General features: G+C 36.2%; 1 protein-coding gene across 3 annotated transcripts in view; it reads right to left on the bottom strand.

The window, feature by feature from the left end:
- Positions 1-9602: 9602 nt before the first annotated feature.
- fgfr3 (fibroblast growth factor receptor 3) overlaps positions 9603-23613 on the bottom strand; it is a 52136-nt gene continuing 38125 nt past the window's right edge. For 2 of the 3 annotated variants that reach the window (XM_073834121.1, XM_073834119.1), the window contains exons 10-18: positions 23006-23154; positions 22786-22907; positions 21579-21689; positions 21304-21494; positions 20991-21113; positions 19256-19326; positions 16658-16795; positions 13539-13644; positions 9603-13451 (exon numbers count right to left, since the gene is read on the bottom strand). In XM_073834121.1, the coding sequence (XP_073690222.1) occupies positions 13284-13451; positions 13539-13644; positions 16658-16795; positions 19256-19326; positions 20991-21113; positions 21304-21494; positions 21579-21689; positions 22786-22907; positions 23006-23154 (1179 nt within the window). In that variant the 3' untranslated portion in view covers positions 9603-13283. The remainder of the gene's footprint in view (positions 13452-13538; positions 13645-16657; positions 16796-19255; positions 19327-20990; positions 21114-21303; positions 21495-21578; positions 21690-22785; positions 22908-23005; positions 23155-23613) is intronic. The other variant, XM_073834120.1, reaches the window with a different exon arrangement.

Here is a 23613-nt window from a genome sequence, read left to right on the forward strand (position 1 = left end):
AGCAAATAAAGTGCACTGAGTACACTACAATTTAGATTTATGCATTTCAATTAATAGTAAAATTCCATCAAATTGAATTAAATAACCCATATTTTAATTGAATAACTAAACAATCCCTAATCAATTATTCAATTAAAATATGTAAAGGATCATTAAATTCAATTTGATAGAATTTTACTACTGAAATTTGTATATCTATTAAAAAGGCTTTAAAATGTTTTTGAGTGTAGAGACTTTTCTTTGTTGAATTGGCAGTTTGGACCGCAATAAAGCTTATTACCGCCACCAAGAGGCAAAAATAAGGCTATGGTAATAAGATGACGTCATGTTTTACTTATTTTATTTAAGTTCCTGGAAGTTAAAACGCCCAAATCGTTGAACAAACTTAAAAGTTTTAAGTTGAATGAACTGTTTCACAGTTTTAAGTACAGTTCACTTATTTTTTATAAGTAGGTTATACTGTTCGGGAATACAGTGCATGTTGGTGTCTCAACACATAAATTTACCCCACTTATTTTCAATATGGTTCAGGTCATGGGATTGGAAGGCAGAATCCATTTCTGTGGTAATTTAATGTTTGTTTTGGATCATTGTCCTGATGGAAGATCCAACAATGGTCCATTATAAGATTTCTAGCAGAGGCAGTCAGTTGGTTATTTGGCAGTCTGTTGGTATTTGATAGAATCCATGATGCCATGTGTCCAGAAACTCTGGTAGAAAAATAGGCCCAGATCATTAAAGATCCAGCGGTATATTTAACTGTGGTCATGGGGTACTATTTTATCCCTGTGTATCCTTTCTCTTGTGTGCCAAAAAGCTCTTTTTTAGTTTCATCTGACCATAGAACCTGGTCCCGTTTGAAGTTCCAGTCGTGTCTGGCAGCTAAATAGGCTGGATTTGGTTTTTGGATGAGAGCAGAGGATTTTTTCTTAAAACCCTCCCAAACAACTTGTGGTGATGTAGGTGCTGTTTAATATTTTTTTAGGCTTTCTGACCCTAAGACTCAACTAATTTTTGAGATTTTCCAGCTATGTTCCTTGCAGAGTCTGGGACTGTCCTCCTTACCATGCACTAAAACGATGCAGACACAAGTCCCCTCTAGTTGACTGGAACATCTTAATTATTGCCCTGATGGTTGAAATAAGAATTCTCAATGCTCTATCTATTTTCGTACAGGCTATTTTATAAAGCGTAAAGGGTTAGTTGTCCCAAAAATGAAAATTCTGTCATTAATTACTGACCTTCATGTTGTTCCAAACCCGTAAGACCTTGGTTCCTATTCAGAACACAAATTAAGATATTTTTGATGAAATCCAAAAGGTCTTAGACCCCCCCATAGGCAGCAAGGGTACTACCACGTTCAAGGCCCAGAATAGTAACGCAGTAGACACGAAACTGTGAAATAAAGTTGTTGTTTTTGTTTTCTTTGCGGAAAAAAATAATTCTCGTATCTTTGTAAAATTACAGTTGAACCACTAATGTCACGTGGATTACTTTGTCGATCATCTTGGTACTTTTCTGGGCCTTGAATGTAGTAGTACCCTTGCTGTCTATTGGAGGGTCAGAGACCTCGGATTTCATTAAAAATATCTTAAATTGTGTTCCAAAGATGAAGGTCTTACAGGTTTAAAAGAACATGAGGGTGAGTAATTAATGACAGAATTTCAATTCTTTGGGTGAACTAACCCTTTAACAATCTTGTGCTGCATATCAGAACTATATTCTTTGTTTTTTAGAGGAATTTGGCCTTTGTGTTAACTCTAAACTCTAAGGTCCGGTTTCACAGACAAGGCTTAAGCCTAGTCCTAGACTAAAATGTAAGTCTGAGCTGTTTGAACTGAAAGAAACTTGCACTGACTGATCTTAAAATATATCGTTGTCTTTGTTTTGTCTCAAGATGCACACCAGTAATGTTTTTTTCTAAGCATGTTTATAAACATTACTTAAATATCCTAATTGAACTATCTGCTAATCCTGGCTTAGTCTAAGCCCTGTCTGTGAAACCGGGCCTATAACTCTAAAAAAGAATTGTTAGGGGTGCTAATAATTGTGGCCAACGTGTATTAAAGAAAAAAGTTATTTCACAATGTGATTTGCACACCACTTTCAATTGTTTTACTTCAATGTAGGGTTACATTTTTGTGAATATTTTGAACGAATGCACAAAAGATAAAACAATGCAGATTTACAGTAAAGATCAAAATTAGAGAATAAACTGCAACTTCCAAAATGTCAAGGTCACTGCTTAGTCCTATTTGTATTTATCTTAACAGGAGTAGAAGGGCAGTTTTAGCATATTTCATAAATTAATTGTACTCTTAAGCACGGTATAAAAAACCTAATTGAGATATTTAAAAAAGAACTCTTATCAAAATTAGAGAACACTTACAGATACCTCCAAGTTATTGGTGTTAATCTGCCACCTTGTGCTAATTTCCTTAATTATATGACAAACCCTATTCAACTTGCAGCATTCCCACAATTTTCACTTAGATTGCAAAATGGCGGGCTGCACTAGGTGACAGAAACCCTGCGACAGGAGGTTGTCCACATGAAGGCCAAAGGGATGACCCTTTCAGCCATTGCAAGAGAGATTGGTCATTCCAAATCTGTGATTTCACAATAATTGCAGGTTTACAATGACACTAATTCATTCAAGTCCCCCAAAAAGGCTGGTCGTGCATGTAGGACAAATGAATGAGAAGACAGCTCAATGCAGAGACTCTCAGTGGGGAATGGGTTCAACACTGCAGCTGGAATTGCTTGCTAGTTGAGCGCTGAACAGGGTAAGGATCTTTCTCAGCATGTTTAAGAAAAGTCAGAATGAAAGTGCACTTTGAGATGACCAAACCTCTTATCAGAATAAAGAATCAAAAGGCTAAGAGCACCTTTGCTGAGGAGCATGTTGTCTGGAGAGAGAAAAAAAACTGGTCCAAAGTTTACTTTAGTGATGAGGGCAAGTTTAATTCATTTGGGTCTAACGGGAAGCAGTTTGCTGTCAAACTAAGGAAAGACTGAGCCAGATTCCTGATCTAAACCGAATTAAAAATCTCTGGAAAATTGTTGACGACGAAGCTATGGCTAAGAAGCCCACTACAGTTACCAAACTATGGAGAAAGTGGAAGAAGGGTGCACCAAGATCAGACCCGAACAGTCTGAGAATCTATTGATGTCCTGGGGCCGCAGCTATGCTGAATTCATTCAAAGCAAGGGCCTCTACACTTCCTACTCATTTCTGACAACTGTAACCCTCCAAAATTTTAGTTGTGATCTTCTGTCGTGCTACAGTGGTTACTGTTCTCTAACTTTGATGTTTTTTTTTTGTTTTTTTTTGTTGAAATGTGGATATTTTATGAAAAATGTTTGTAGAACAGTGGTATATCTACTGCTAATATTCCTTCAAATTATGAGTTCATATTTACTAAGGGGGCTAATAATTCTGACTTCAACTTTTTCAGTCTCAAAATAAGCTTTATGCTTTAGTATTTATTGTTCAATTGCTTGTGCATTACTGTGTCTGTATTTTCTGATTTTGCTGGTGCATAGCTCATTCCTTCAGGGCTCTTTAGGATGACTTCAGCATCACTCGTGCCACTGCATGACCAAACACATTACGCATCTGTACATAAACACATGTCCTCATTGAAGTTGCCTTCAGCAAATCTAATTATGCAGAAATATAACCAAAAGTTTGTAAAGCGCTTTGTGATGTACAGATGGCTATGGCCAGATTACAGATCTGACAAATCCCATGGAGCGTCTGATTTTAAAGAGTCTGACTGTGAGGTGACTGATTTCCAGTGAACCCTGATCAATTATATCCAAGCTACTGTACAATGAGACAACCTGGTAATAGGGTGACAGCGGTCAAAGATGACATGTAGGGAGGAAAAACGAGAGAAATCGAGGCTTGTTGGAGTCAGAGAGCCCTGCAAGAATGAAAAAAAAGAGGTGTAAAGGAATGAGGGATGCAAAGCCTCCCCCTGAGCAAACACAGCTCTGAATCAGACACACCAATTTAGACCTGGCTCTCTCAAACACATTTGTGAAAGGAGCTCTTGAGCTGCAGAGTAAAGTCCACGCACGCGAGCACACACGCACGCACGCACGCACGCACGCACACACACACACACACACCTAAAGGCACTGAATGAGTCTCTTTAGAGCTCTGGGGAAGCAGGATGTTCCCCTTCAGGACATATTTGAGTCTTTCAGCTCTGGAGAGCTTGCAGGACTCCAGCAAACAAACACTCACAGTCACAAGTGCAATTTGTGTGACAGTTTGTCTTAGTCCAAAACATATGAAAAGTTTTTTTTTTGTGTTATTTAGAATTCAGTGGCACAACATTATTCATAATTATTCTATTACATTATTGAATTAAATTATAGACACAGACACACATTATATTAAAGAATATTTAAGCAATGAGGTACGAGAGGTGTGCTGAACTTTAAATAAATTAGGACTAAAGCCTTCTACACACTGCACGATTTCAGCAATCCTATAAAATCATTGCAAATCACACTGTGTGACATGGATCTAGCACACTGTGCGATGACCAGGCTGAATTTTTGACACTGTCAAAAATTATCGTAGGTAATTATCTTTGGTCACAAGACCATGACAATGGCTGTCTTTGAACCTCTCTCGTCAGCTGTGTCCAAATTCAGGGTCTACATCCTTCGGAGGACTCATTTGAAGGATGTTACGTCACAGCGCCGCGACGAAGGCTGTCCAAATTCATAGGATCCTTCAAATGCGGCCCACAAATACGTCCTCCTTTTCCCCGAATTTGAAGGATGGGTCTGGTGGATCCTTTCCCGTCCTACCTATCCCACAATTCCTTTCGGCAGAGCGCTTCCAGAATTTTCAAATAATGGCGGACGAAGCAAGCGGTAGTAATGATGGAAGTTTTAAAAAAAACTGGCGTTTCAAAAAATATTTTTTTTACAGCGGTTGTCTAGTTAGGCCTTTGGTTTTAGCGTTAAGCTTATTTTTTTTTACATTTGTATGTATATCTGTTAAAAAACATCACTTTCGTAAACTAGCTTCTTTCTTACTGCCTGTGTGAATATCCCCTTACACACAGCTAATTTCTTGTTAGTGATTGAAGATGTTTTTAACGCTTTTAGGGATGAAAGAGTAGTTATTATGTTTTGTGCAGTACAGATAACCTTACTTCTAGTTAGCGCTGTCACGGTTGCTAGGCGACACGATATGAACAACGGGGAAGGGAGGGAACTGAAAGAAGTGTAGGCTGTCCAAATTCACTGACACCTACTTCCAGGTTTTGCGGTCTTTGGAGGACCCCTCCTCCTTCAACCTGGTAGGAAGGATCCTAAGGAGGATGCAGACCCTGAATTTGGACACAGCCACTGTATGACATAGGTAGTGGTGAGCGGGTCACAACCTAACGCAGGGTTAATTGTAACACACGTGGTTCAACTATTTCCACACACGCTAGCATAACCAAATTTACGGTATTTACTAGTTGCCATAGCAACACTATGCAGAGAAAAAAGATCACCAAAATTCAAAAGCATTTTGAAGATATCGCTGAATATTTATTTTACCATAGTAAAAGTACATTTCTGGCTGAAGTAAACGTTTCATTTCTGTTTTTAGTATTCATTTAAATTTAGACAAAACTGCTATTATTTTAATCTCCAATTTGTTATTTATCAGTTAAGATAGTTTATTAATGCTTATTACATGGCTCTTTGGAATGCTTGATTCTGATTGGTCAGTTGAGACATTTGCAGGTTGATCGTTCTTTTCAAATAACGCATAGCCGGTACTACTTGTATGTTTAAAATCCCTCCGTGCCAACAAAGATTACCGTTTGGCGCCATCTTGTGACAAACACTGGACAACCACAATTAACAATGGAAAATTTCGACATTAATCTATTTAAATTGTCTTACTAACGTACATAGTTTGAATGTTAGTCACGTGGTACTATATCGTTTCGCGGAAGGATAAAAATGTTAATTTAAAACAAATATGCCAATAAAAGGTTTCAAATTCATATTCATGTCCAGTTTTTTTTCCTTATGTGGCAAGTAGCCGTGTAATAAGCGGGATAATGTACAGGCAGCCGGTAGTTATCGCATTCACTGTAATTGTTTTACGTAACATCTTACGTTATTTTTCATTTCCGAAAAAGGTATACTACCGTAAAATGACAAGCCAATTTTTAACGTAATTTTTATAGTATTTTACCATTAAATTAGCGGTAATTTTTCGATTAGGAGGCACAATCACAGAAATCACCAGGATTGTTTCACAATGCCAATCTTTTGTCTAGGACAGCCATAAATTGCACATTTTCCGGCCTAAAGGGCATTGTTTGGCAAAATGCTGTTACCACACAATAAAAAAATATATATTACCAAAAATGTAATGATGTTGTCCTTCCGCTAAAAATAGTTCCTAACAGCTAGAGTTTTTTTTAGCAGTGATGAAAAAATTAGAACTTTTGACAGATTACATTGAGGACGATTTATTGTAACTTGTAACTGTAATCCCCACCCCTGTCCAGTTGGTGGCAAATGCGCATAAGTGTGGCAGCAGAGCATGGGATCGTCTCCAGAACAAATATAAAATTGTCAGGAGTCTTTTGCTATGTGCAGTGTTGCCAAGTCTGCAGTTTTCCTGTGGAATTGGGATACTTTAACACTGTTTCTGTGGGTTTTTTCATGTACACGGGTTGAAGCGACACCAATAACGTGACATTTAGCCCCTGGAACACAAATTTTACCAGGGGAACCTTGCCAAAAAAACTTATTTTGTTGTGAAAACCTGGCAACCCTGGCTGAGCGTTTGATTACACACAGGCGAGTACCCTGTTTAAAGGGGCCATATGAAAGAACATTATTGGTGAAATGCAATGTGTTTACGTGGCTTGAGGTTAAAAAAACACATTATTTTCCACATACAGCACAGTGTGCTCTGATTAGCCAGCTAACCAGTGTGTTCTGATTGGCCAATTACCTCAAGCATGTGACGGAAATGTAACACCCCTTACCATGTTGTGATGCTGTGTACTGGCGCGACGAGACAAAAAATATAAAAACCCATTATAAATGAAGCATTTGTTGCATACAGTGAGGACATAATTATTCATTATAATTAATCATACTCTTTTTACACATTGCGTCACGTCATGTCACTTCGCAATAAACATAACACCATGTCTGCATTTGTGATGGTAGAAACGACAAACAACAAGCACTACTCTACAGTGCTCAAAATTTGTGTTTAAATAGTCAGTAGCAAATTCTTTAAATATGAAAATGTACTTACAGGCTGCGAGTCAGAAGCATCAGACTTTGCAAAGTTGGAATTGCCCCACTTTGTGGCAAATCTTCCCACACAGTGATTTGTAGGGGCAGGTTTGAATGAGCCGTATTAGAAGGCATGGCTAAGTCTTAACTTTTATAAAGAATATCTCTTTGGGTTTGGGTTTCGGTCTTTGTAACTTTATAGATCTCATATATGCAGGAACAGCAAAGAAAAAGGAAAACATGAAATTGCATCATATGACCCTTTTAAGCTACAGCAATCTATCACACTACATTTAAGAGTACCAAAACAGTATTTATTGCTTGAATTTCCTAATCAAATCAACAGAATTTGAAATCTTGTGTGAAAAGATGGTTTACAAATCATTGTTCAGATCCGAACTTCAGAGCGGGTTCGCAAATCTTTTTCTTTAGATCTGAACTTCAGAGCGGGCTCTTGAATCTTTCCGCGAATTAAAGGATTCGAGATCAGTCCAGAACAGAAATGATGGTTCTTGATTATTCAGTTCAGGACTTGGGAGCGTGTATTGCAAATCATTTGTTTCAAATCTTTTTTTCAGTTTTTTTTTTTTTCTTTTTTCTTAAACAGTGGAAAACATCAAGCCATAAGTGAGATCTCTGGTTGAGGTCCTTGAAAAAAAAAAAAAATATTGCTTGAAAAGTCCTTGAAAGTCATGGAATTTCATTTTACAGTATCTGTATAAACCCTGAGTTTGTAACTTTTGCCGCTCTAGTCGTTAATAAACAGAGCTGCGTGCGTCTTGTAGAACAACATTGTAGCTGGAGCTACTTCTCTCTGTTGATGAGTCAAGAAGGTACTGCCGCAGCGGTTCTTACCAAAACCAGTCTAAAATAGCCTAAATAAGTCTTTTTACATGACGTTTCATGATTTACAATGAAAATATAAAATAAAAATATATATTTTAATATAAAATAAATATATATTTTTGGTAACACTTTAGAATAGGTAACACCTATTAACTATTAACTACGACTTTTCCCTCAATAAATTCCTAATCTGCTGCTTATTAATAGTTAGTAAGCTAGTTGTTAGGTTTAGGTATTGGGTAGGATTAGGGATGTAGAATTGAGGCATTAATATGTGCTTAATTACTGCTAATAAATGGCCAATATTCTAGTAACATGCATGCTAATAAGTCGTAGTTAATAGTGAATAAGTGTTTCCTATTCTAAAGTGTTACCATATTTTTTTATATAAAATAAATATATATTTTTAACTTCTAACTTAAAAAAAAATCTGTAAAATGCAAAAAATATTTCAATATCATTTTCATAAGTTGAAATTTAGGGGTTAGAGTTTGGGACAGCCACCTCCCAATTAAAAGTACCCAATAAATGATGATTGTATATATATATATTAAGCTTACTGAAATTTTAAATATTATTGTGGGTTTCAACAGATAATAGAAGAATCTTAGTAAACGTAATATTTGAATACTTATAAATACACTTTTTAAATGTGTTTTATGGTTGTGGGACAGCAGTTTGCACCAATTCTGTAAAATGGCCCTTTTATAATAATAAAATGTGACCCTGGACCACAAAACCTTATCTTAAGTAGCACAGATATATTTGTAGCAATAGCCAAAAATACATTGTATGGGCCAAAATTATCGTTTAAATTATCGTTAAAAATTATCATTCTTTTATGCCAAAAATCATTAGGATATTAATTAAAGATCATGTTCCATGAAGATATTTAGTAAATTTCCTTAACTTAACTTAAATTTCCAATACCTAATATTTGTTTAGTAATATGCATTTATAAGAACTTCATTTGGACAACTGTAAAGGCGATTTTCTCAAATTTTAGATTTTTTTGCACCAATAGATTCCAGATTTTCAAATAGTTGTATCTCGGCCAAATATCGTCCTATCCTAACAAATGCACATCAATGAAAAGCTTTTAAAAATGAACAATTATTTAAAAAAAATAACACTTATTTTTTGGTCCAGGGTCACAAATTGTCGCTATTAGTATGACATAAACTTAATTTTATGAAGTAAGTTTGTTTGATCATTTTCTGTTATTTTCGTACTAAACTAATTTTCCTTAAAGTTTATTGAACAGACCGATTTATTGATTGATTGTTTTGCGTGAAGGGTGCATCTCTCCCTTGGTTATGACTGGGGATTTTGAAGTTTCAAAACTTACTTTATATCTTTGCATTTCAAAGCAAAATATCATCGAATTCCTCTCTTGATAATTACTGGTAAAATAACAGTAAAATCCCGAGTGTGGCCAGTATTGATTAAAAAAGAATGTGACAAGCGAGCACTGGTTTTGTTGTGTTTATTGAAAAGGTTTTGATTGACAGCATAATTCCGTCAGGCACAGACTGATAGAGTGTAAAGAGGTTCAAACAGCTCGGAAGGGGCACAACTGAAACAGAACGGAATGTTCCACAGATACAGAGATATGGAAAAATAACACAAAACACTGTTAGTCAACTATTCCATTCTTTTGTTAAACAGAGAGGGGATGCAGATGCCGAACGACTTGAATTCTGCAAACGTGTTACCTCGCCGCGTAAAGAAAGAAATCTACCTGGAATGCACCGTAAAGAAGAAAATACTGTAAAGAAGCTTTCATCCCTAGTCAAACAAAACAAAACAGAAACACACCTATATAAAATCTACTCGACATATAACAATCATTTGCAAATTTAAATCTATAACTTAATTTAATATCTTAATTCTAATAAGAGCTGAATGGCACTATCAAATAGAGCTTAAGAGGAAAAGAACGAACGCGTGTCGACACCAGACCAGTATTGCTCAGCATCCAGCCGCTTTAAAAGTGCTGGGTCCTTTGAAACTGCTCATTGTAAACATTTAAGAAAATTTTCTCCAACCACTAAACGCATCTCGGCTCGACCTCCATCCCAAAAACGCACGAGCATAAAGGAATGCTGTCCTTTTGAACGAGAGAAGAAACGGATAAAGAAAAACAAAACATAAATACGAGGAAATAAATAATGTGGATTTGTGACAAGGAGGGAAAAGGACCAGCAACATTGTTTGATATGTTTGAAACAATGCAAATAGGCTGTCAGTAGTAGAGCGGAGGATGCGGAGGTGAGCCAGAGGTTACAGGTTGTACAAAAACAAACTGCTGAGAGCGATCGCTTGCCCTGCCATCCCACACCAAACAGTAAACGAATAACCGGACAAACACTCAAAACACGGTATCCAACAGAACATGATGTCCCACAGCCGGAAGAAGAAGTTACAGAACGACGCCAATCTGAGAATTAAGGTAACGAAGTGCCCAACACATCATATTTACGTTCTCATTCGAAGAAACACCCTGCTTATCGACGTGGCCGTACATTCAAACCGCACGCCACTCAACTCCCTCCCAGGCACTTGACAAGTACAAAAATTCAATGGTTTGCAGGAGGAGGGAGCGACTGCTTCGCTCGGCACCTGTACAGTCACCTCCTATCAAATCTACAGTTTTCGTAGTTTAGCAGCAAGCGAATCATCCTCTTTCTTTGCCCCCCATTATATATTATTGCCAGCTTTCCGCTTGAATGCAATTGTCTGAGGACACCCTGAGACACGACCAAGCTATCCCACAATGCTTCGCTTAGATTCGCAGGGCCAGAGACACTCATCTGACAACCATGCACGCTAGAGTTGAATAGCAATAACGCTTCTGCATTCATTAACATAAAACTCGGAGCAGAGAGAAAGATTTTGGCACTTCGCAAACATACCGACCCGGAGGATTACCTCAAAATGTTATTATACATATTCATTAGCAAAAGAGCAAATAAGAGCGACAAACTCATAACATGGTTTCACCATAGATGTATATGCCACGCTGGGTTTCACCCACATAGCACTTCCTTCATATCATAGAGCTGGATGTAAAGACCACAGCGCTCATAATCAGAGAAAACCAACACAGTTTTTTTTTTTTTTTTTTGTGAAATACTGTACTGCTTATGGAAGCCCAAATATGGAGTTTTTTTAAATATACAAAAATGATGAAAAGTGCTTAAAGTGTGAGTCCGGTGCAGTTTCCTCGTGAAGATCAGAAGCACTTGTGGTCCTTTTATCATTGAGTTCAATACTGAGATTCGGGCTAAGCAACTTGTGTTTAGAATTCATCATTTTTGAACTGTACCTAATTCGTTCCTCATACATTCTTGTCACTGTAAACGAAGAAATGGAAGAAAACAAGCAAAAAAATAAAATACAACCCAGCGGTTGAAATCTTGCACTTCTGTGGTAAATAACTTACAAAATTGAAAAGAAAACCCTTTGTTTACAGTACCAAAACCCGACTATAATTTTAGACCCCATTTAAAAACCTTACGTCTATAAATAGCTTTACAAATATACATGTTAATTCAAATAAAACTTTAGTTTCGCTTTTTTAGATTAAATGTTTACATGATCTCGACAGTGTATGCTCACTTGTTCTTAAAATGTCATTCTTTTTTTCTTTTTGATTTTAAAGAAGTTCACTTCCAGAACAAAAACGTACAGATGATTTACTCACTCCCTTGTCATCTAAGATGTTCATGTCTTACTATCTTCAGCTGTAAAGAAATTGTTTTTTGAAGTAAATATTTTAGGACTTCTTTATTGTACCTCAGAGTTTGAATTTCCAAAATGCAGTTTAAATGCAGCTTGAAAGGGCTCTAAACAATCCCAGCCAAGGAAGAAGGGTCTTATCTAGCGAAGCGATTGGTTATTTTCTAAAAAAAATATGACAATTTATATGCTTTTTAACCTTAAAATGCTTGTCGGCTTCAACTCCGTGTATTCCAGTTCATGACGGTTAGGGTATGTCAAAAAACTCCCTAATTTTCTTCTCTAACTTCAAAATCGCCCTACATTGCTGTTTTACCTTTTTTGTTGGAAAAGGGCATTTGATCTTGTTTGTGCGTTAACTTTGGTCGGTATTTCTGCAGCGATGTAGGACGATTTTGAAGTTGGAGGAGAAAATGAGCTGGGAGTTTTTTGACATACCCTAACTGTCTTGAACTGGAAAACACAGAGCTGACGCGGAGCTAAACAAGACGAGCATTTAAGGTTAAAAAGTACATTAATCGTCATTTTTATTTTAGGAAATAACCGATTGTTTCACTAGATAAGACCCTTCTTTGGCTTGGATCATTTAGAGGCTTTTGAACATTTTGGAAGTTCAAACTCAGGGGTGCCATAGAAGTCCACTATATAGAGAGAAATCCTGAAATGTTTTTTTCAAAAAACAGTCAAGAAGAAAGAAAGACATGAACATTCTGGATGACAAGGGGGTGAGTAAATTATCTGGAAATTTTTGCTCTGGAAGTCAACTTCTCCTTTAAGTACACTGCTACCGACTGCAATATGATACATATTTATATCTATATATTTACAATAAAAACTTTAAGATACATACAAAGCACACAGTTATATATCTTCTAATTAAATCTCACATCTAGGAGACCTTTCTCTCTTTCTTTCGTATTAAAAAAGGATGAAAAATGTTCTTTGTGAGGAGTGGAGAAGAGAGACTGGCCATGGGTTTGATTCTCACTCCAGTCAGATATTGCTGTAAAAACACTTCCTGCCTGTGACAGGACGACTCTGTCTGTCGCTTCAGAACTGTGCTGTTACACAGTGTCGTTCCGCTTTTGTTTCTGTCCAGCAATTTGTCCGTTTTTTTGGTAGGCACGGAATGGTTTGACCCCGCGAAGGAAAAACGAAACTGGCCGAATACAAAAATAGGAATTCTCTTTTCAAAGACAAAAAGCTGAATAATGATTTGGAAGAAAAGGAGCTGAAAGAAGTAATCCGTCCTTCAGACCTGTGAACAGCTGGAAGTCTGAAGCTTCTCGTTGAGCGTTTCATGAGATCCACACTGAACCAGGAAAGCCTCGTCTGCACTGCCGCCACGTGCTGGTCCAGTGCAGCGAACCTGGAAGGTCCCCACAAACCACCGTTTCTGCCCTGGGTCCTTATGTTCGTATGACTCCATTGCTGTGGAGGTGATGTTTAGGGAGGCAGGGCTCGTCGGGTAAAGGGTCGTGGGCGAACACAGAGTCGTCACCGGAGGAACAGGTGCTGTTGGAGTCTGGACAGGTAGGGGAGTACTGCTCGAATGGCACTGACAGGTCCAGATACTCCTGTTGCACACAAACACATGCGTTAGAATTGCAGAGTTCAAGGGAAAAAAGGTTTAGGTGTTTGGTTTGATGCACAAGAGCTCTTACGTCAGTGGAGGTCATGGAAAGAACCCTGTCGTGATCCTCCACCAGCTGTCTGAACGTGGGTCTTTGTGAAGGAACAGCATGCCAGCACTCCCGCATAATCATGTACCTGCACAAATCACAACACCAAAACAATACATGCATTTAATACGTGCCAGAAATACAATTTTTATTTTGATGGGCAATAGATGCAACTACGTCAATGTCGGAATTACTGTAATTATGAGATTCCAATTTGTAAAAAGCTCTTGTGTTTACTTTTAATACCTTGTAAACAGACTTTTCCAAGAGCTCTACAGCTCTTCAGCAGTAAATGTAGCTAATGTTTTATCTTGTTATTTTTTGTTATATTCCTATGGTTGACTATTGTTAATATCTTAATAATCGAAAAATAATCTGCAAGTAAACGATAAACAATACAGTAGAATAACTATCTAAAGTTCTGCTGAATAAACTAGTTCAGTTTTTAGTTCAGTAAACTACTTTTTTTTAGTCCAGGTTTGCTTTGTTTGTAGAGCTCCACAGTTTGCACTTTTTGTTTTATTATATTCTAAATGATAAAAAAACAAAAAATAATTTTACTACTGTAATAATACTATTTCACTGTAAAATATAGTATTAAAAAAAAAAAAAAAAAAAAAAAAAAATATATATATATATATATATATTGTTTTGTTTTATTTTATTATTATTATTATTATTATTATTATTAATAAATAAACAAAAAAAGCATTTTACTATTTTCATTATTATAAATTCTAAATGAACTATAAATTAAAATATAAATTATAAAAAAGAAGTTTACTATTGTAATAATACTATTTCACTGTAAAATAGATTAAAAAATATATATATTTATAAATACACAAAAAACATTTCACTATTGTAATACTATTTCACATTAAATAAGAGTATTTAAGAAAAAAACTAAATATGTATATTTTTTATTGTTAATAAATAAAGCATTTTAGTATTATAATAATACTAATTAACTGTAAACTAAAGTAAAATGTAAGAAAAAAATGTTTTGTTATTATTATTAATAAAAGACAAAAAAAGCATTTTATTGTTGTAATATTCACTATAAAATAAGAGTATTTAAGAAAACAAAATATATATTTGTTTTATTTTATTATTATTAATAATAAATAAAAAATAAAGCATTTTACTATTGTAATAACAGTAATTAATAAAAAAATTATTATTAAACCAAAAAGCACTTTACTATTGTAATAATATTATTTCACTGTAAAATAAGAGTATTTAAGAAAAAAATAATAAATCAACAAAAAGTTATTCTTATCAATCATTCTATATACATAACAACATATAACATTATAAATGAATGCGTTTTACTACCGAAGCTGCTAACTTACAAATTTCAAGATATGCGAGCAAAAATGCTCCTGCAGTTCAGCAATATGACACGAAAAAGATGTTTTAGTTTCGTTTCTGTGTTCGAATCCGAATCCGCGTTGGTTTGGGCGAATCACTGATTCACTAAGCCATTCATAAAAACAGTCATTTGATTCGCCCCTGAATGATTCAGCTGTTTTGAAAGAATCGTTTGAATGACTCAGTGATTCAATCATGAACACTGCTGCCACCTGCTGGATGTTTTAAGTTATTTTCAAACATATTTCTATATTCAGAGTTTTGTATTTAAAACATTAATCTTATAACATTACTTATGCAATTATAAGTACAGTGTACATGTATAGACACCACATCTAAATGTCACTCCATGCAGCTTCTGTGCGGTGCTACGATGAGTATCATTTACATGATTTCATGGATAGCCAGTCATTCATTTACATTAATGAAGTATTCAGAGAAAAATCTTGTCTGTTTTCATTGACATTTTTATTTTATTTATGAAATTTAGATTAATTTTGTAGAATTGAATTTTAAACGAACAGAATACTGCATGGTATCGTGATACTACTTGGTATCGTGATACTTCAGCTGGTATAGTATCGTAAGCATGGGCGTCGGAACCATTGTACGTGGGTGGGACAGGACCCACCCACTTTTGAAGACCAATGATATTGGACCCACCCACTTTTACCATCTCTAATTCAGCCAGTATATCTTTGCACTTTTCAGAGCGCCGTCAGACTCAGTCAAATCCATTGTATGAGGTATGCCTTAATAAATTAAACTCCATTTAGCTACAGCCTTAAATTACATGCTGTGGTTTCCTCAAATTCATTCCAATTGGCTCATTCAGAGTCCGTATCAATTAAACTCATAACGGGTTTTCACCAGACGGTCGTGCCTGCAGCACTCCCGAGACACAGCAAAGTAAAGCAGCTAACTTCTGCTCAGATACACCTAACCCTAGCTGATACTTTATTTCTTTTTTTAAACTTTTCGATTATTTCATAAATTTTTATTGAAAACAAATTCCCTTCCGATGTGATATAAGTGAAAAGGAGACGATTTCGAAAATGATTTCACCAAAAGGCGGACGCGAACTCGGGTCTCCCGCGTCAAAAACGATTTGTTACTCGTATTATCACTTACGCCACTGAAAATGTTCTTTAAAAGCCGTCTTTTGTAATATTTGTAAATATGGCCTATGTGCATTGTGTAAAAACACATTAAATAAAAGGCACCAGACTACAGAAAATGGCATATACTAAAGTAATTTTTTTTCTGGGGGAGGACCCACCCACATTTATTTTGCTTCCGACGCCCATGATCGTAAGTCATTTTTATGGTATCGTGACAACCCTAATATATATATATATATACGATTATTAATAAATAATTAAAAATTAATTTTGCTGTTGTAATAATACTATTTCACTGTAAAATAAAAGAGTATTTAAGGAGATATATATATATATATATATATATATATATATATATATATATATATAACTGTAAATTTACAATGCAACATATTTTTGCCTACCGTAATTTCTTAATTTTCCTCTACATTTAAGCTTTTGTTCTTTTTTATATTTAATTAAATAGTAGCCTTTGTGATTTAATAATTGCACTATTCCTTTTTGTTGTTTCTAATTGTTCAGACCTACTCTACATCATTTATTTATTTATAAATATAAGGTTTTAAGAGTTTTCCAAATGAAAAGCAAAGAAAATCATATTCGTACAGTTCATGAGTGCAGTTGGCAGGTTTGTCCATCCGATGACCCTCCTTCAGCAGTTTAAAGAGCTCCTCCACTGGGATACCTGGGTACGGTGAGCCGCCCAGTGTGAAAATCTCCCACAACAACACCCCGTAAGACCACCTGAGATACAAGAGAGGTCACAGTTCAGAACAACTAAGAGACAACAATCACACATTTACAGTACAGTACAAAATATAAATCCAATACAATGACAAATACAAAGCTAAACACTTGTTAGACCACTATATATGCTGGTTGTGCTTGAAATAGAGTAACAATACTCTCACTATCTGTCTGTCTGCCGGTCTCTCTCGGGGGTGTAGATACTTGGCAGATGTGAGAGAGGAGTTTTGTTAGTTCTCACTAGGCTTATAATGCATGTTGGTGATATGAGACGTGAGTCTATTAAACTAGAGTGAGTATGTGTGCTCACATATGTGTATGTGGGTGAGTGTTATCACAAGCTGCTCTGTTAACTCAGGGCTCTTTTGTTTTGGCCCCATTCCTCCCACGCCACCACTGAGCAGTGCTAATCAAATTAGCCACGCTAAGAGACAACAGGAGCTATGAGCCAGCTAATGCTACCCAGCCAAACACACACACAGTCAGTTAGAAGCCTTATGGGAGCCGCATAATTGGCTCGTCATTATATCACTATCCGTTCATTAGCTTTATGTTGGAGTCAAATCTCATTTACGCCCATCAGTGTGGTGCTCACACAAACTCACACACATACAGAGCAGATTGAGCGAATGAAGGGCTCACTGCTCATATATCATAGCATAAGTAGAGCCTATAGGCAGAGGCAGAGGCAGATGATATTATTCTATTACTGCTGTCTCAGGCCAGTTGTGATTAAAGAGTATTTAGACATATTGGAAAGTGCAGCTCCGGGTAGCAGTCTGAGTGTGATGAATGGGTGTTCGGTCTGCTGAGAGACAGTGTGCAGTATACTAACATACTAATCAAAACCTGATGTGCAAACACAGACACACACAGACACACACACTACCATTCAAAAGTTTGGGGTAAGTAAGATTTTTTTAAATTAATACATTATTAATTTATTAAGGATGCCTTCAATTGATCAAGTGACAGCAAAGACATTTATAATTTTACAAAAGATTGCTATATTAAATAAATGCAGTTTTTAAAAAAACGTTCTATTCATCAAGGAATCCTAAACAAAGTACTGGTGTTATGGTTATATTATGTAGTATTGGCGTTGTTTTATTTTTGTACTACAATTTTTTTTTCTTATCCAATATTTTGAGTAGACACTGCCTCCCTTGCCTCCTCAGAAGAAACACACCTGACATACAGTTGATGTCAAAAGTTTACATCCCCCTTTCAGAATTTGCAAAATGTTATTTTGCCAAAATAAAAGGGATCATAAAAGATGTTTACATAATAATAGTTGAATTTATAAAAATGACCCGGTTCAAAAGTTTACATCTCCTTAATTCTTAATACTTTGTTGTTACCTGAATGATCCACAGCTGTGTTTTTTTGTTTAGTGATAGTTGTTCATGAGTCCCGTGTTTGTCCTGAACAGTTAAACTGCCTGCTGTTCTTCAGAAAAATCCTTTAGGTCCCACAAATTCTTTGGTTTTCCAAAATTATTGTGTATTTGAACTTTTTCCAACATTGACTGTATGATTTTGAGATCCAACTTCTCACACCGAGGACAACCGAGGGACTCATATGCAACTATTACAGAAGGTTCTAACACTCACTGATGCTCCAGAAGGAAAAAATATGCATTAAGAGCCGGGGGTGAAAACTTTTGAACAGAATAAAGATGTGTACATTTTTGTTATTTTGCCTAAGTATCATATTTTTTTATTTAGTACTGCCCTTCAGAAGCTACAGAAGATAGTTACTTGTTTCCCAGAAGACAAAATAAGTTAAATTTACCCTGATCTTCAAATTACAAAAGTTTTTACCCTCCGACTCTTAATGCATGGTTTTTCCTTCTGGAGCATCAGAAGGAAAAACACAGCTGTGGATCATTCAGGTAAGAATGCAGTATTAAGAATCAAAGGGATGCAAACTTTTGAACCAGGTTTATAAATTCAACTAATATGTAAACATATTTTATGTGAAATATATTATATTCAGGTTAGTACTAACTAAACAATAACATGCACTTTGTATGATCCCTCTTATTTTGGTAAAATAATTACCATTTTGCAGATTCTGAAAGGGGGATGTAAACTTTTGACCTCAACTGTATATTTATATATCAATTAACTGTAACTGCTCTGATGAATGAAGTCTGAATTAGACTACACTAGTCATGCTGTATGTTTATTGTTGACTACAGTGAGCAAAAGAACCGAAAGATGTATTGTCTTTGTTTTATTTAACAATTCTCAGCCCTTTCAACTTTAGTCAAATGTTTTTTCCATGTCTCTGAGCATCGCCGGTAAATTCCAGTGCAAGAAACACTGTCATGGCTTTTGATGCAGGGTTATAGTGTTCACTTGCATTCCTTTACCGCTTGATGAACTTTATGAACAGATGGCATGAAGAGATGGGGGGAAAAATGAAGAGGTATGCATGGCAATGTAAACTCACACATCGCTCTGGTGCGTGTAGACGCGGTCGAACAGTGCTTCTGGTGCCATCCATTTGACGGGCAGACGACCCTGAAAGGACACAGATCAGTCAGAACAACAGCGGTGCTGACCCAGCAAAACATATAGACGCCCAATGAACATCAACAGGCCTGCAGCTTAATCTCCTACTGTCCCGTCTAATACAAATACACTTCAGCAGTCCGCGTCAACATCGTTCCGCTCCCCAATGTCCTCTAATCTCCAACTGTCCCATCCAATATCCAAATACTTCACCAACCACACCCCACATCTAAAACCCGCCGAAACAACACCTAACTGTTCCATTCAACACATTCCATCTATTGTACCAGTGTTAGGGAAGCTAAATTGAGCTTAGTACAAGCTACTGTAAGCATATTTAAGGTAGTTAAACAACAGTAAAGCCAACCGTTTGAAAAGTAGGTATATAAGCAATATCATTTCAATTATAGCTTATTATCAGTGCTGAGTAGGTACTTGATTACATGTATTCTGGATTACGTAATCAGATTTCAAAAACTAAGTACTTGTAATTAGATTATATTACATTTTAAAATGCTCAAAATGAGATTACAGTTACTTTTTTATGGATTACATGATTACATATTCACACAAAGGTAGCAAAATATTCATATTTTATTAATTCTATTATTCTTTTTTGTTTTTCTTTTGAAATTTATTTTCTAGAAAATCATACTGTCTTCATCATATCCAATTTCTTTTACTAATTACTGTTTTGGATAAACATCTGGACAATAATATAAAAATAAATAATATGAAAAAATACACTATTTTTAATCCCACTTTTATACTTTTCTACAAAAAAAGCCAAGAATGAGTTCAGAATAGTACTAGCTACACAAAAAGAATCTGTGAATCATCTGTGACAGTGGGCCACAAAACCAGTCTTAAGTAACACAGGTATATTTGTAGCAATAGCCAAAAATACACCTAATGGGTAAAAATGATCGATTTTTCTTTTATGCCAAAAATCATTCGGATATTTTATATTTTATAATTTTTGGTTAGTAAGATGCATTACTAAGGACTTTATTTGGACAACTTTAAAGGCGATTTTCTCAATATTTTGATTTTTTTGCACCCTCAAGATTCCTGGTTTTTAAATATTTGTATCTTGGCCTAATATTGTCCTATCCTAACAAACCATGCATCAATGGAAAGCTTATTTATCAGCTTTCAGATGATGTATAAATCTCAATTTCAAGAAATTGGCCCTTATGACTGGTTTTGTGGTCGAGGGTCACATTTTTTAACCAATTCATCACAATGAATGAACTTGTTAAAATGGTACAGTGCCACGTGGTGGAAAACAAGTTTTTTTTTTCCACAGCTAAGCTAATGTCATGTAACTAAAAATGTAGTGAAGTTAGCAGCAACCTTGTTTTTAGCTAGTTTCTCCCAATACTGTATTAGTGGGCCAGGAAAACAGTGATGTGTTCAATACTGCCCAGTCTTCGCCAATACCCACACATTCTTATTACCAACTCCAGACCTCAATCAACAGTTAATTCATTTATGACAAGCAGCTCATAAACACACCTTCAAAAGTTCCTAAACTAGGCACACAAAAAATTTAACACCTGGAGGCTTGACATTTGAAATCCAGCGCGTAACCACATCCGCTGTGTTACAATCCAATGCCACCCAAGCGCTAACCTTCAAGCATTCTGAGATTGATAATAGTGCCGACTTACGTTGGTGGTCTTCTTGTAGTAGTCAATGTTGTGCACATCTCTAGCCAGGCCGAAGTCTGCAATCTTCATCACGTTGTCCTCGGTTACCAGAACATTCCGGGCCGCAAGATCCCTATGGATACACTGGCAACACAAACAGAAAGAGGGCCATCTTTTATGCTCACGTCTGATAAATACACACTACGACATACACATTCGGAAAAATAATAACTGGCATCCGCGGACAGCATTTATAAATGTTATAAACATTACAAGCATCTTAAATTACTTCTATTTTTAAAAGTTTACAAACTGAGATAAGTAGATGTGTTACCTTCTTCGAGGCCAGGTACTCCATACCCCTGGCGACCTGATAGGCGCAGGACACCAGATCTTTAAATGTCAGAGTTTCATTTGGGATTTTACAAGTGTCAAATGAGTAGTCCATCCCAGGAGGCCTTCTTGCCCGCAAGTATTCCCTAAGATTCCCTTTAGAGGCATATTCCACCAGCACATACAGAGGACCTGCGTGAACACAGTCAGAAACAATTCTCAAAAGCTCAAAACATTAAAGCCGGGATATTCTCTTGTGTCTTTGTGCATACTGACCATCTTGTGTGCACGCTCCCAACAAGTTGATGATGTTTTTGTGTTTTCCAATCATCTTCATCATCTCCATTTCAGACACAAGGTCCGACAGGTCCTTATCTGTGCCGTCATCTAAGAAAACAGTAATATTATTACACTTTAAAATAACTGTTGCAATGTTTTAAATATATTTCAAATGTAATTTAATCTTGTGATGCAAAGCTGAATTTTCAGCATTATTTCAGTCTTTACTGTCACATGATCCTTCAGAAATCATTCTAATATGCTGATTTGCTGCTCAAGAAACATTTATTATTATTATCAATGTTGAAACCAGTGGTGCTGGTTAATATTTTTTTTTTATTATTATTTCAGAGTATTTAATGAATAACATTTATCTGAGATCAGAAAGTCCAAAAGAATTTAAGGTTTTTGAGGGAAACATTCCAGGATTTTTCTCCATATAGCAGACTTCAATGGGGATCAGTGGGTTGAAGGTCCAAACTGCAGTTTCAATGCAGCTTCAAAGGGCTCTACATGATTCCAGTCGAGGAATAAGGGTCTTATGTAGTGAAACGATCGGTCATTTTCTAAAATAAATTTAAATGTATATACTTTTTAACCACAAATGCTCATATTGGACTAGTCACGTTGGAAAGGTCATGTGTGACATAGGCAGAAGTTCCAACCCAGTGTTTACAAAGCGAATGTGCAAAGAAAGTCAAATGCCCTTTACAAAAAAGGGTAAAACAACGATGTTGGATGATTTTAAAGATGAGAAAATGAGATGGAGTTTTTCACCCCACCCTACCTTTTTGAACCTTAGTACACAGACAAAAAACTAACCGTGCATGATGTTTCCAACACGATTGCGTAATGTGCAAAGTCATGAGTGCGTATCGCAGAGCAAAGATGAGCATTTGTGGTTAAAAAGTAATAAAAAGACTATTTTTTGTTTTACTAGACAAGATTCTTATTCCTTGACTGGGAGTCATTTGAGGCTGCATTGAAACTGCAATTTGGACCTTCAACCTGTTGATTCACAATGAAGTCCACTATATGGAGAAAAATCCTGGAATGTTTTCCTTTAAAATCATTTTTTTCGACTGAAGAAAGAAAGACATGAACATCTTTGATAACATGGCTGTGAGTAAATGACCATGAGATTTTTATTTTTTGAAGTGAACTAATCTTTCAAATATAACTTCTAACATTTGGACACACTCACCTTTGAGCATCTTTACAGCTACAGTAAGAGGTTTGTTGGGTTTCTCTTTGTCAATCCCAATGGCTTCAGCCATCACTACCTGCCCAAAGCAACCCTCTCCCAATGGTTTTCCCAGCGTTAGTCTGCAACAGAATCATCAGTCAGCAAAGAACAAAACTCACAGAACTCAGTTTACTAAAACTAATTATTAAAGTCATTTGATGTTCAGTTTGTAACTCACTTTGTACGTGGAAACTCCCACTTGGGGTCAGAGGGCAGTTCAAGCTCTGAAACGTTGGGCAGCATGGGCCCATCGCTGGATGACAGGCGGGCGATCCGGACCAACGGGGTGTTTGAATTCATGGAAGAGTTAGATTCCAAGGACACCTGCTTGGGTAAAGAATAAAGACAGCATGTTATTGTCCCTGCAAGAGAATAAGACGGCGAGTGTAAGCGCGAGACAGAGAGAGTGGAAGGATCAAGATGTCTATTTTAAGAAGAAGGTCTACTCTGAAGTGTTGTGTTCCAGACAGAAACATGGTGTCTGTTCCTCAGAGGAGTGCTTCTGAGGGAGCGAGGTTTGTAGCTGTCAGATCTCCACATAATGGACCACAGAATCTCACTGCTGCTGCGCACACACAGCTATGCTCTGGAGTTTTCGCTGTTGTCTTGCTCAGCTCAACTGGCAACTTTGCATTCGATGCACATATAAAGTTAAGCATTCACAATCCAACTAACAGCAATGGCAATGACCTGTTTGCCTATATTTTGAGCACTATTCTTTTAGTTCCACTGCTATTTCCTTTAGGAAATGCAAATTTGTGTAGACTTGAGACACTGAGAAAGTAT

This window comes from Garra rufa, chromosome 2 (assembly GCF_049309525.1).
Source record: "Garra rufa chromosome 2, GarRuf1.0, whole genome shotgun sequence".
Taxonomy (NCBI): Eukaryota; Metazoa; Chordata; class Actinopteri; order Cypriniformes; family Cyprinidae; genus Garra; species Garra rufa.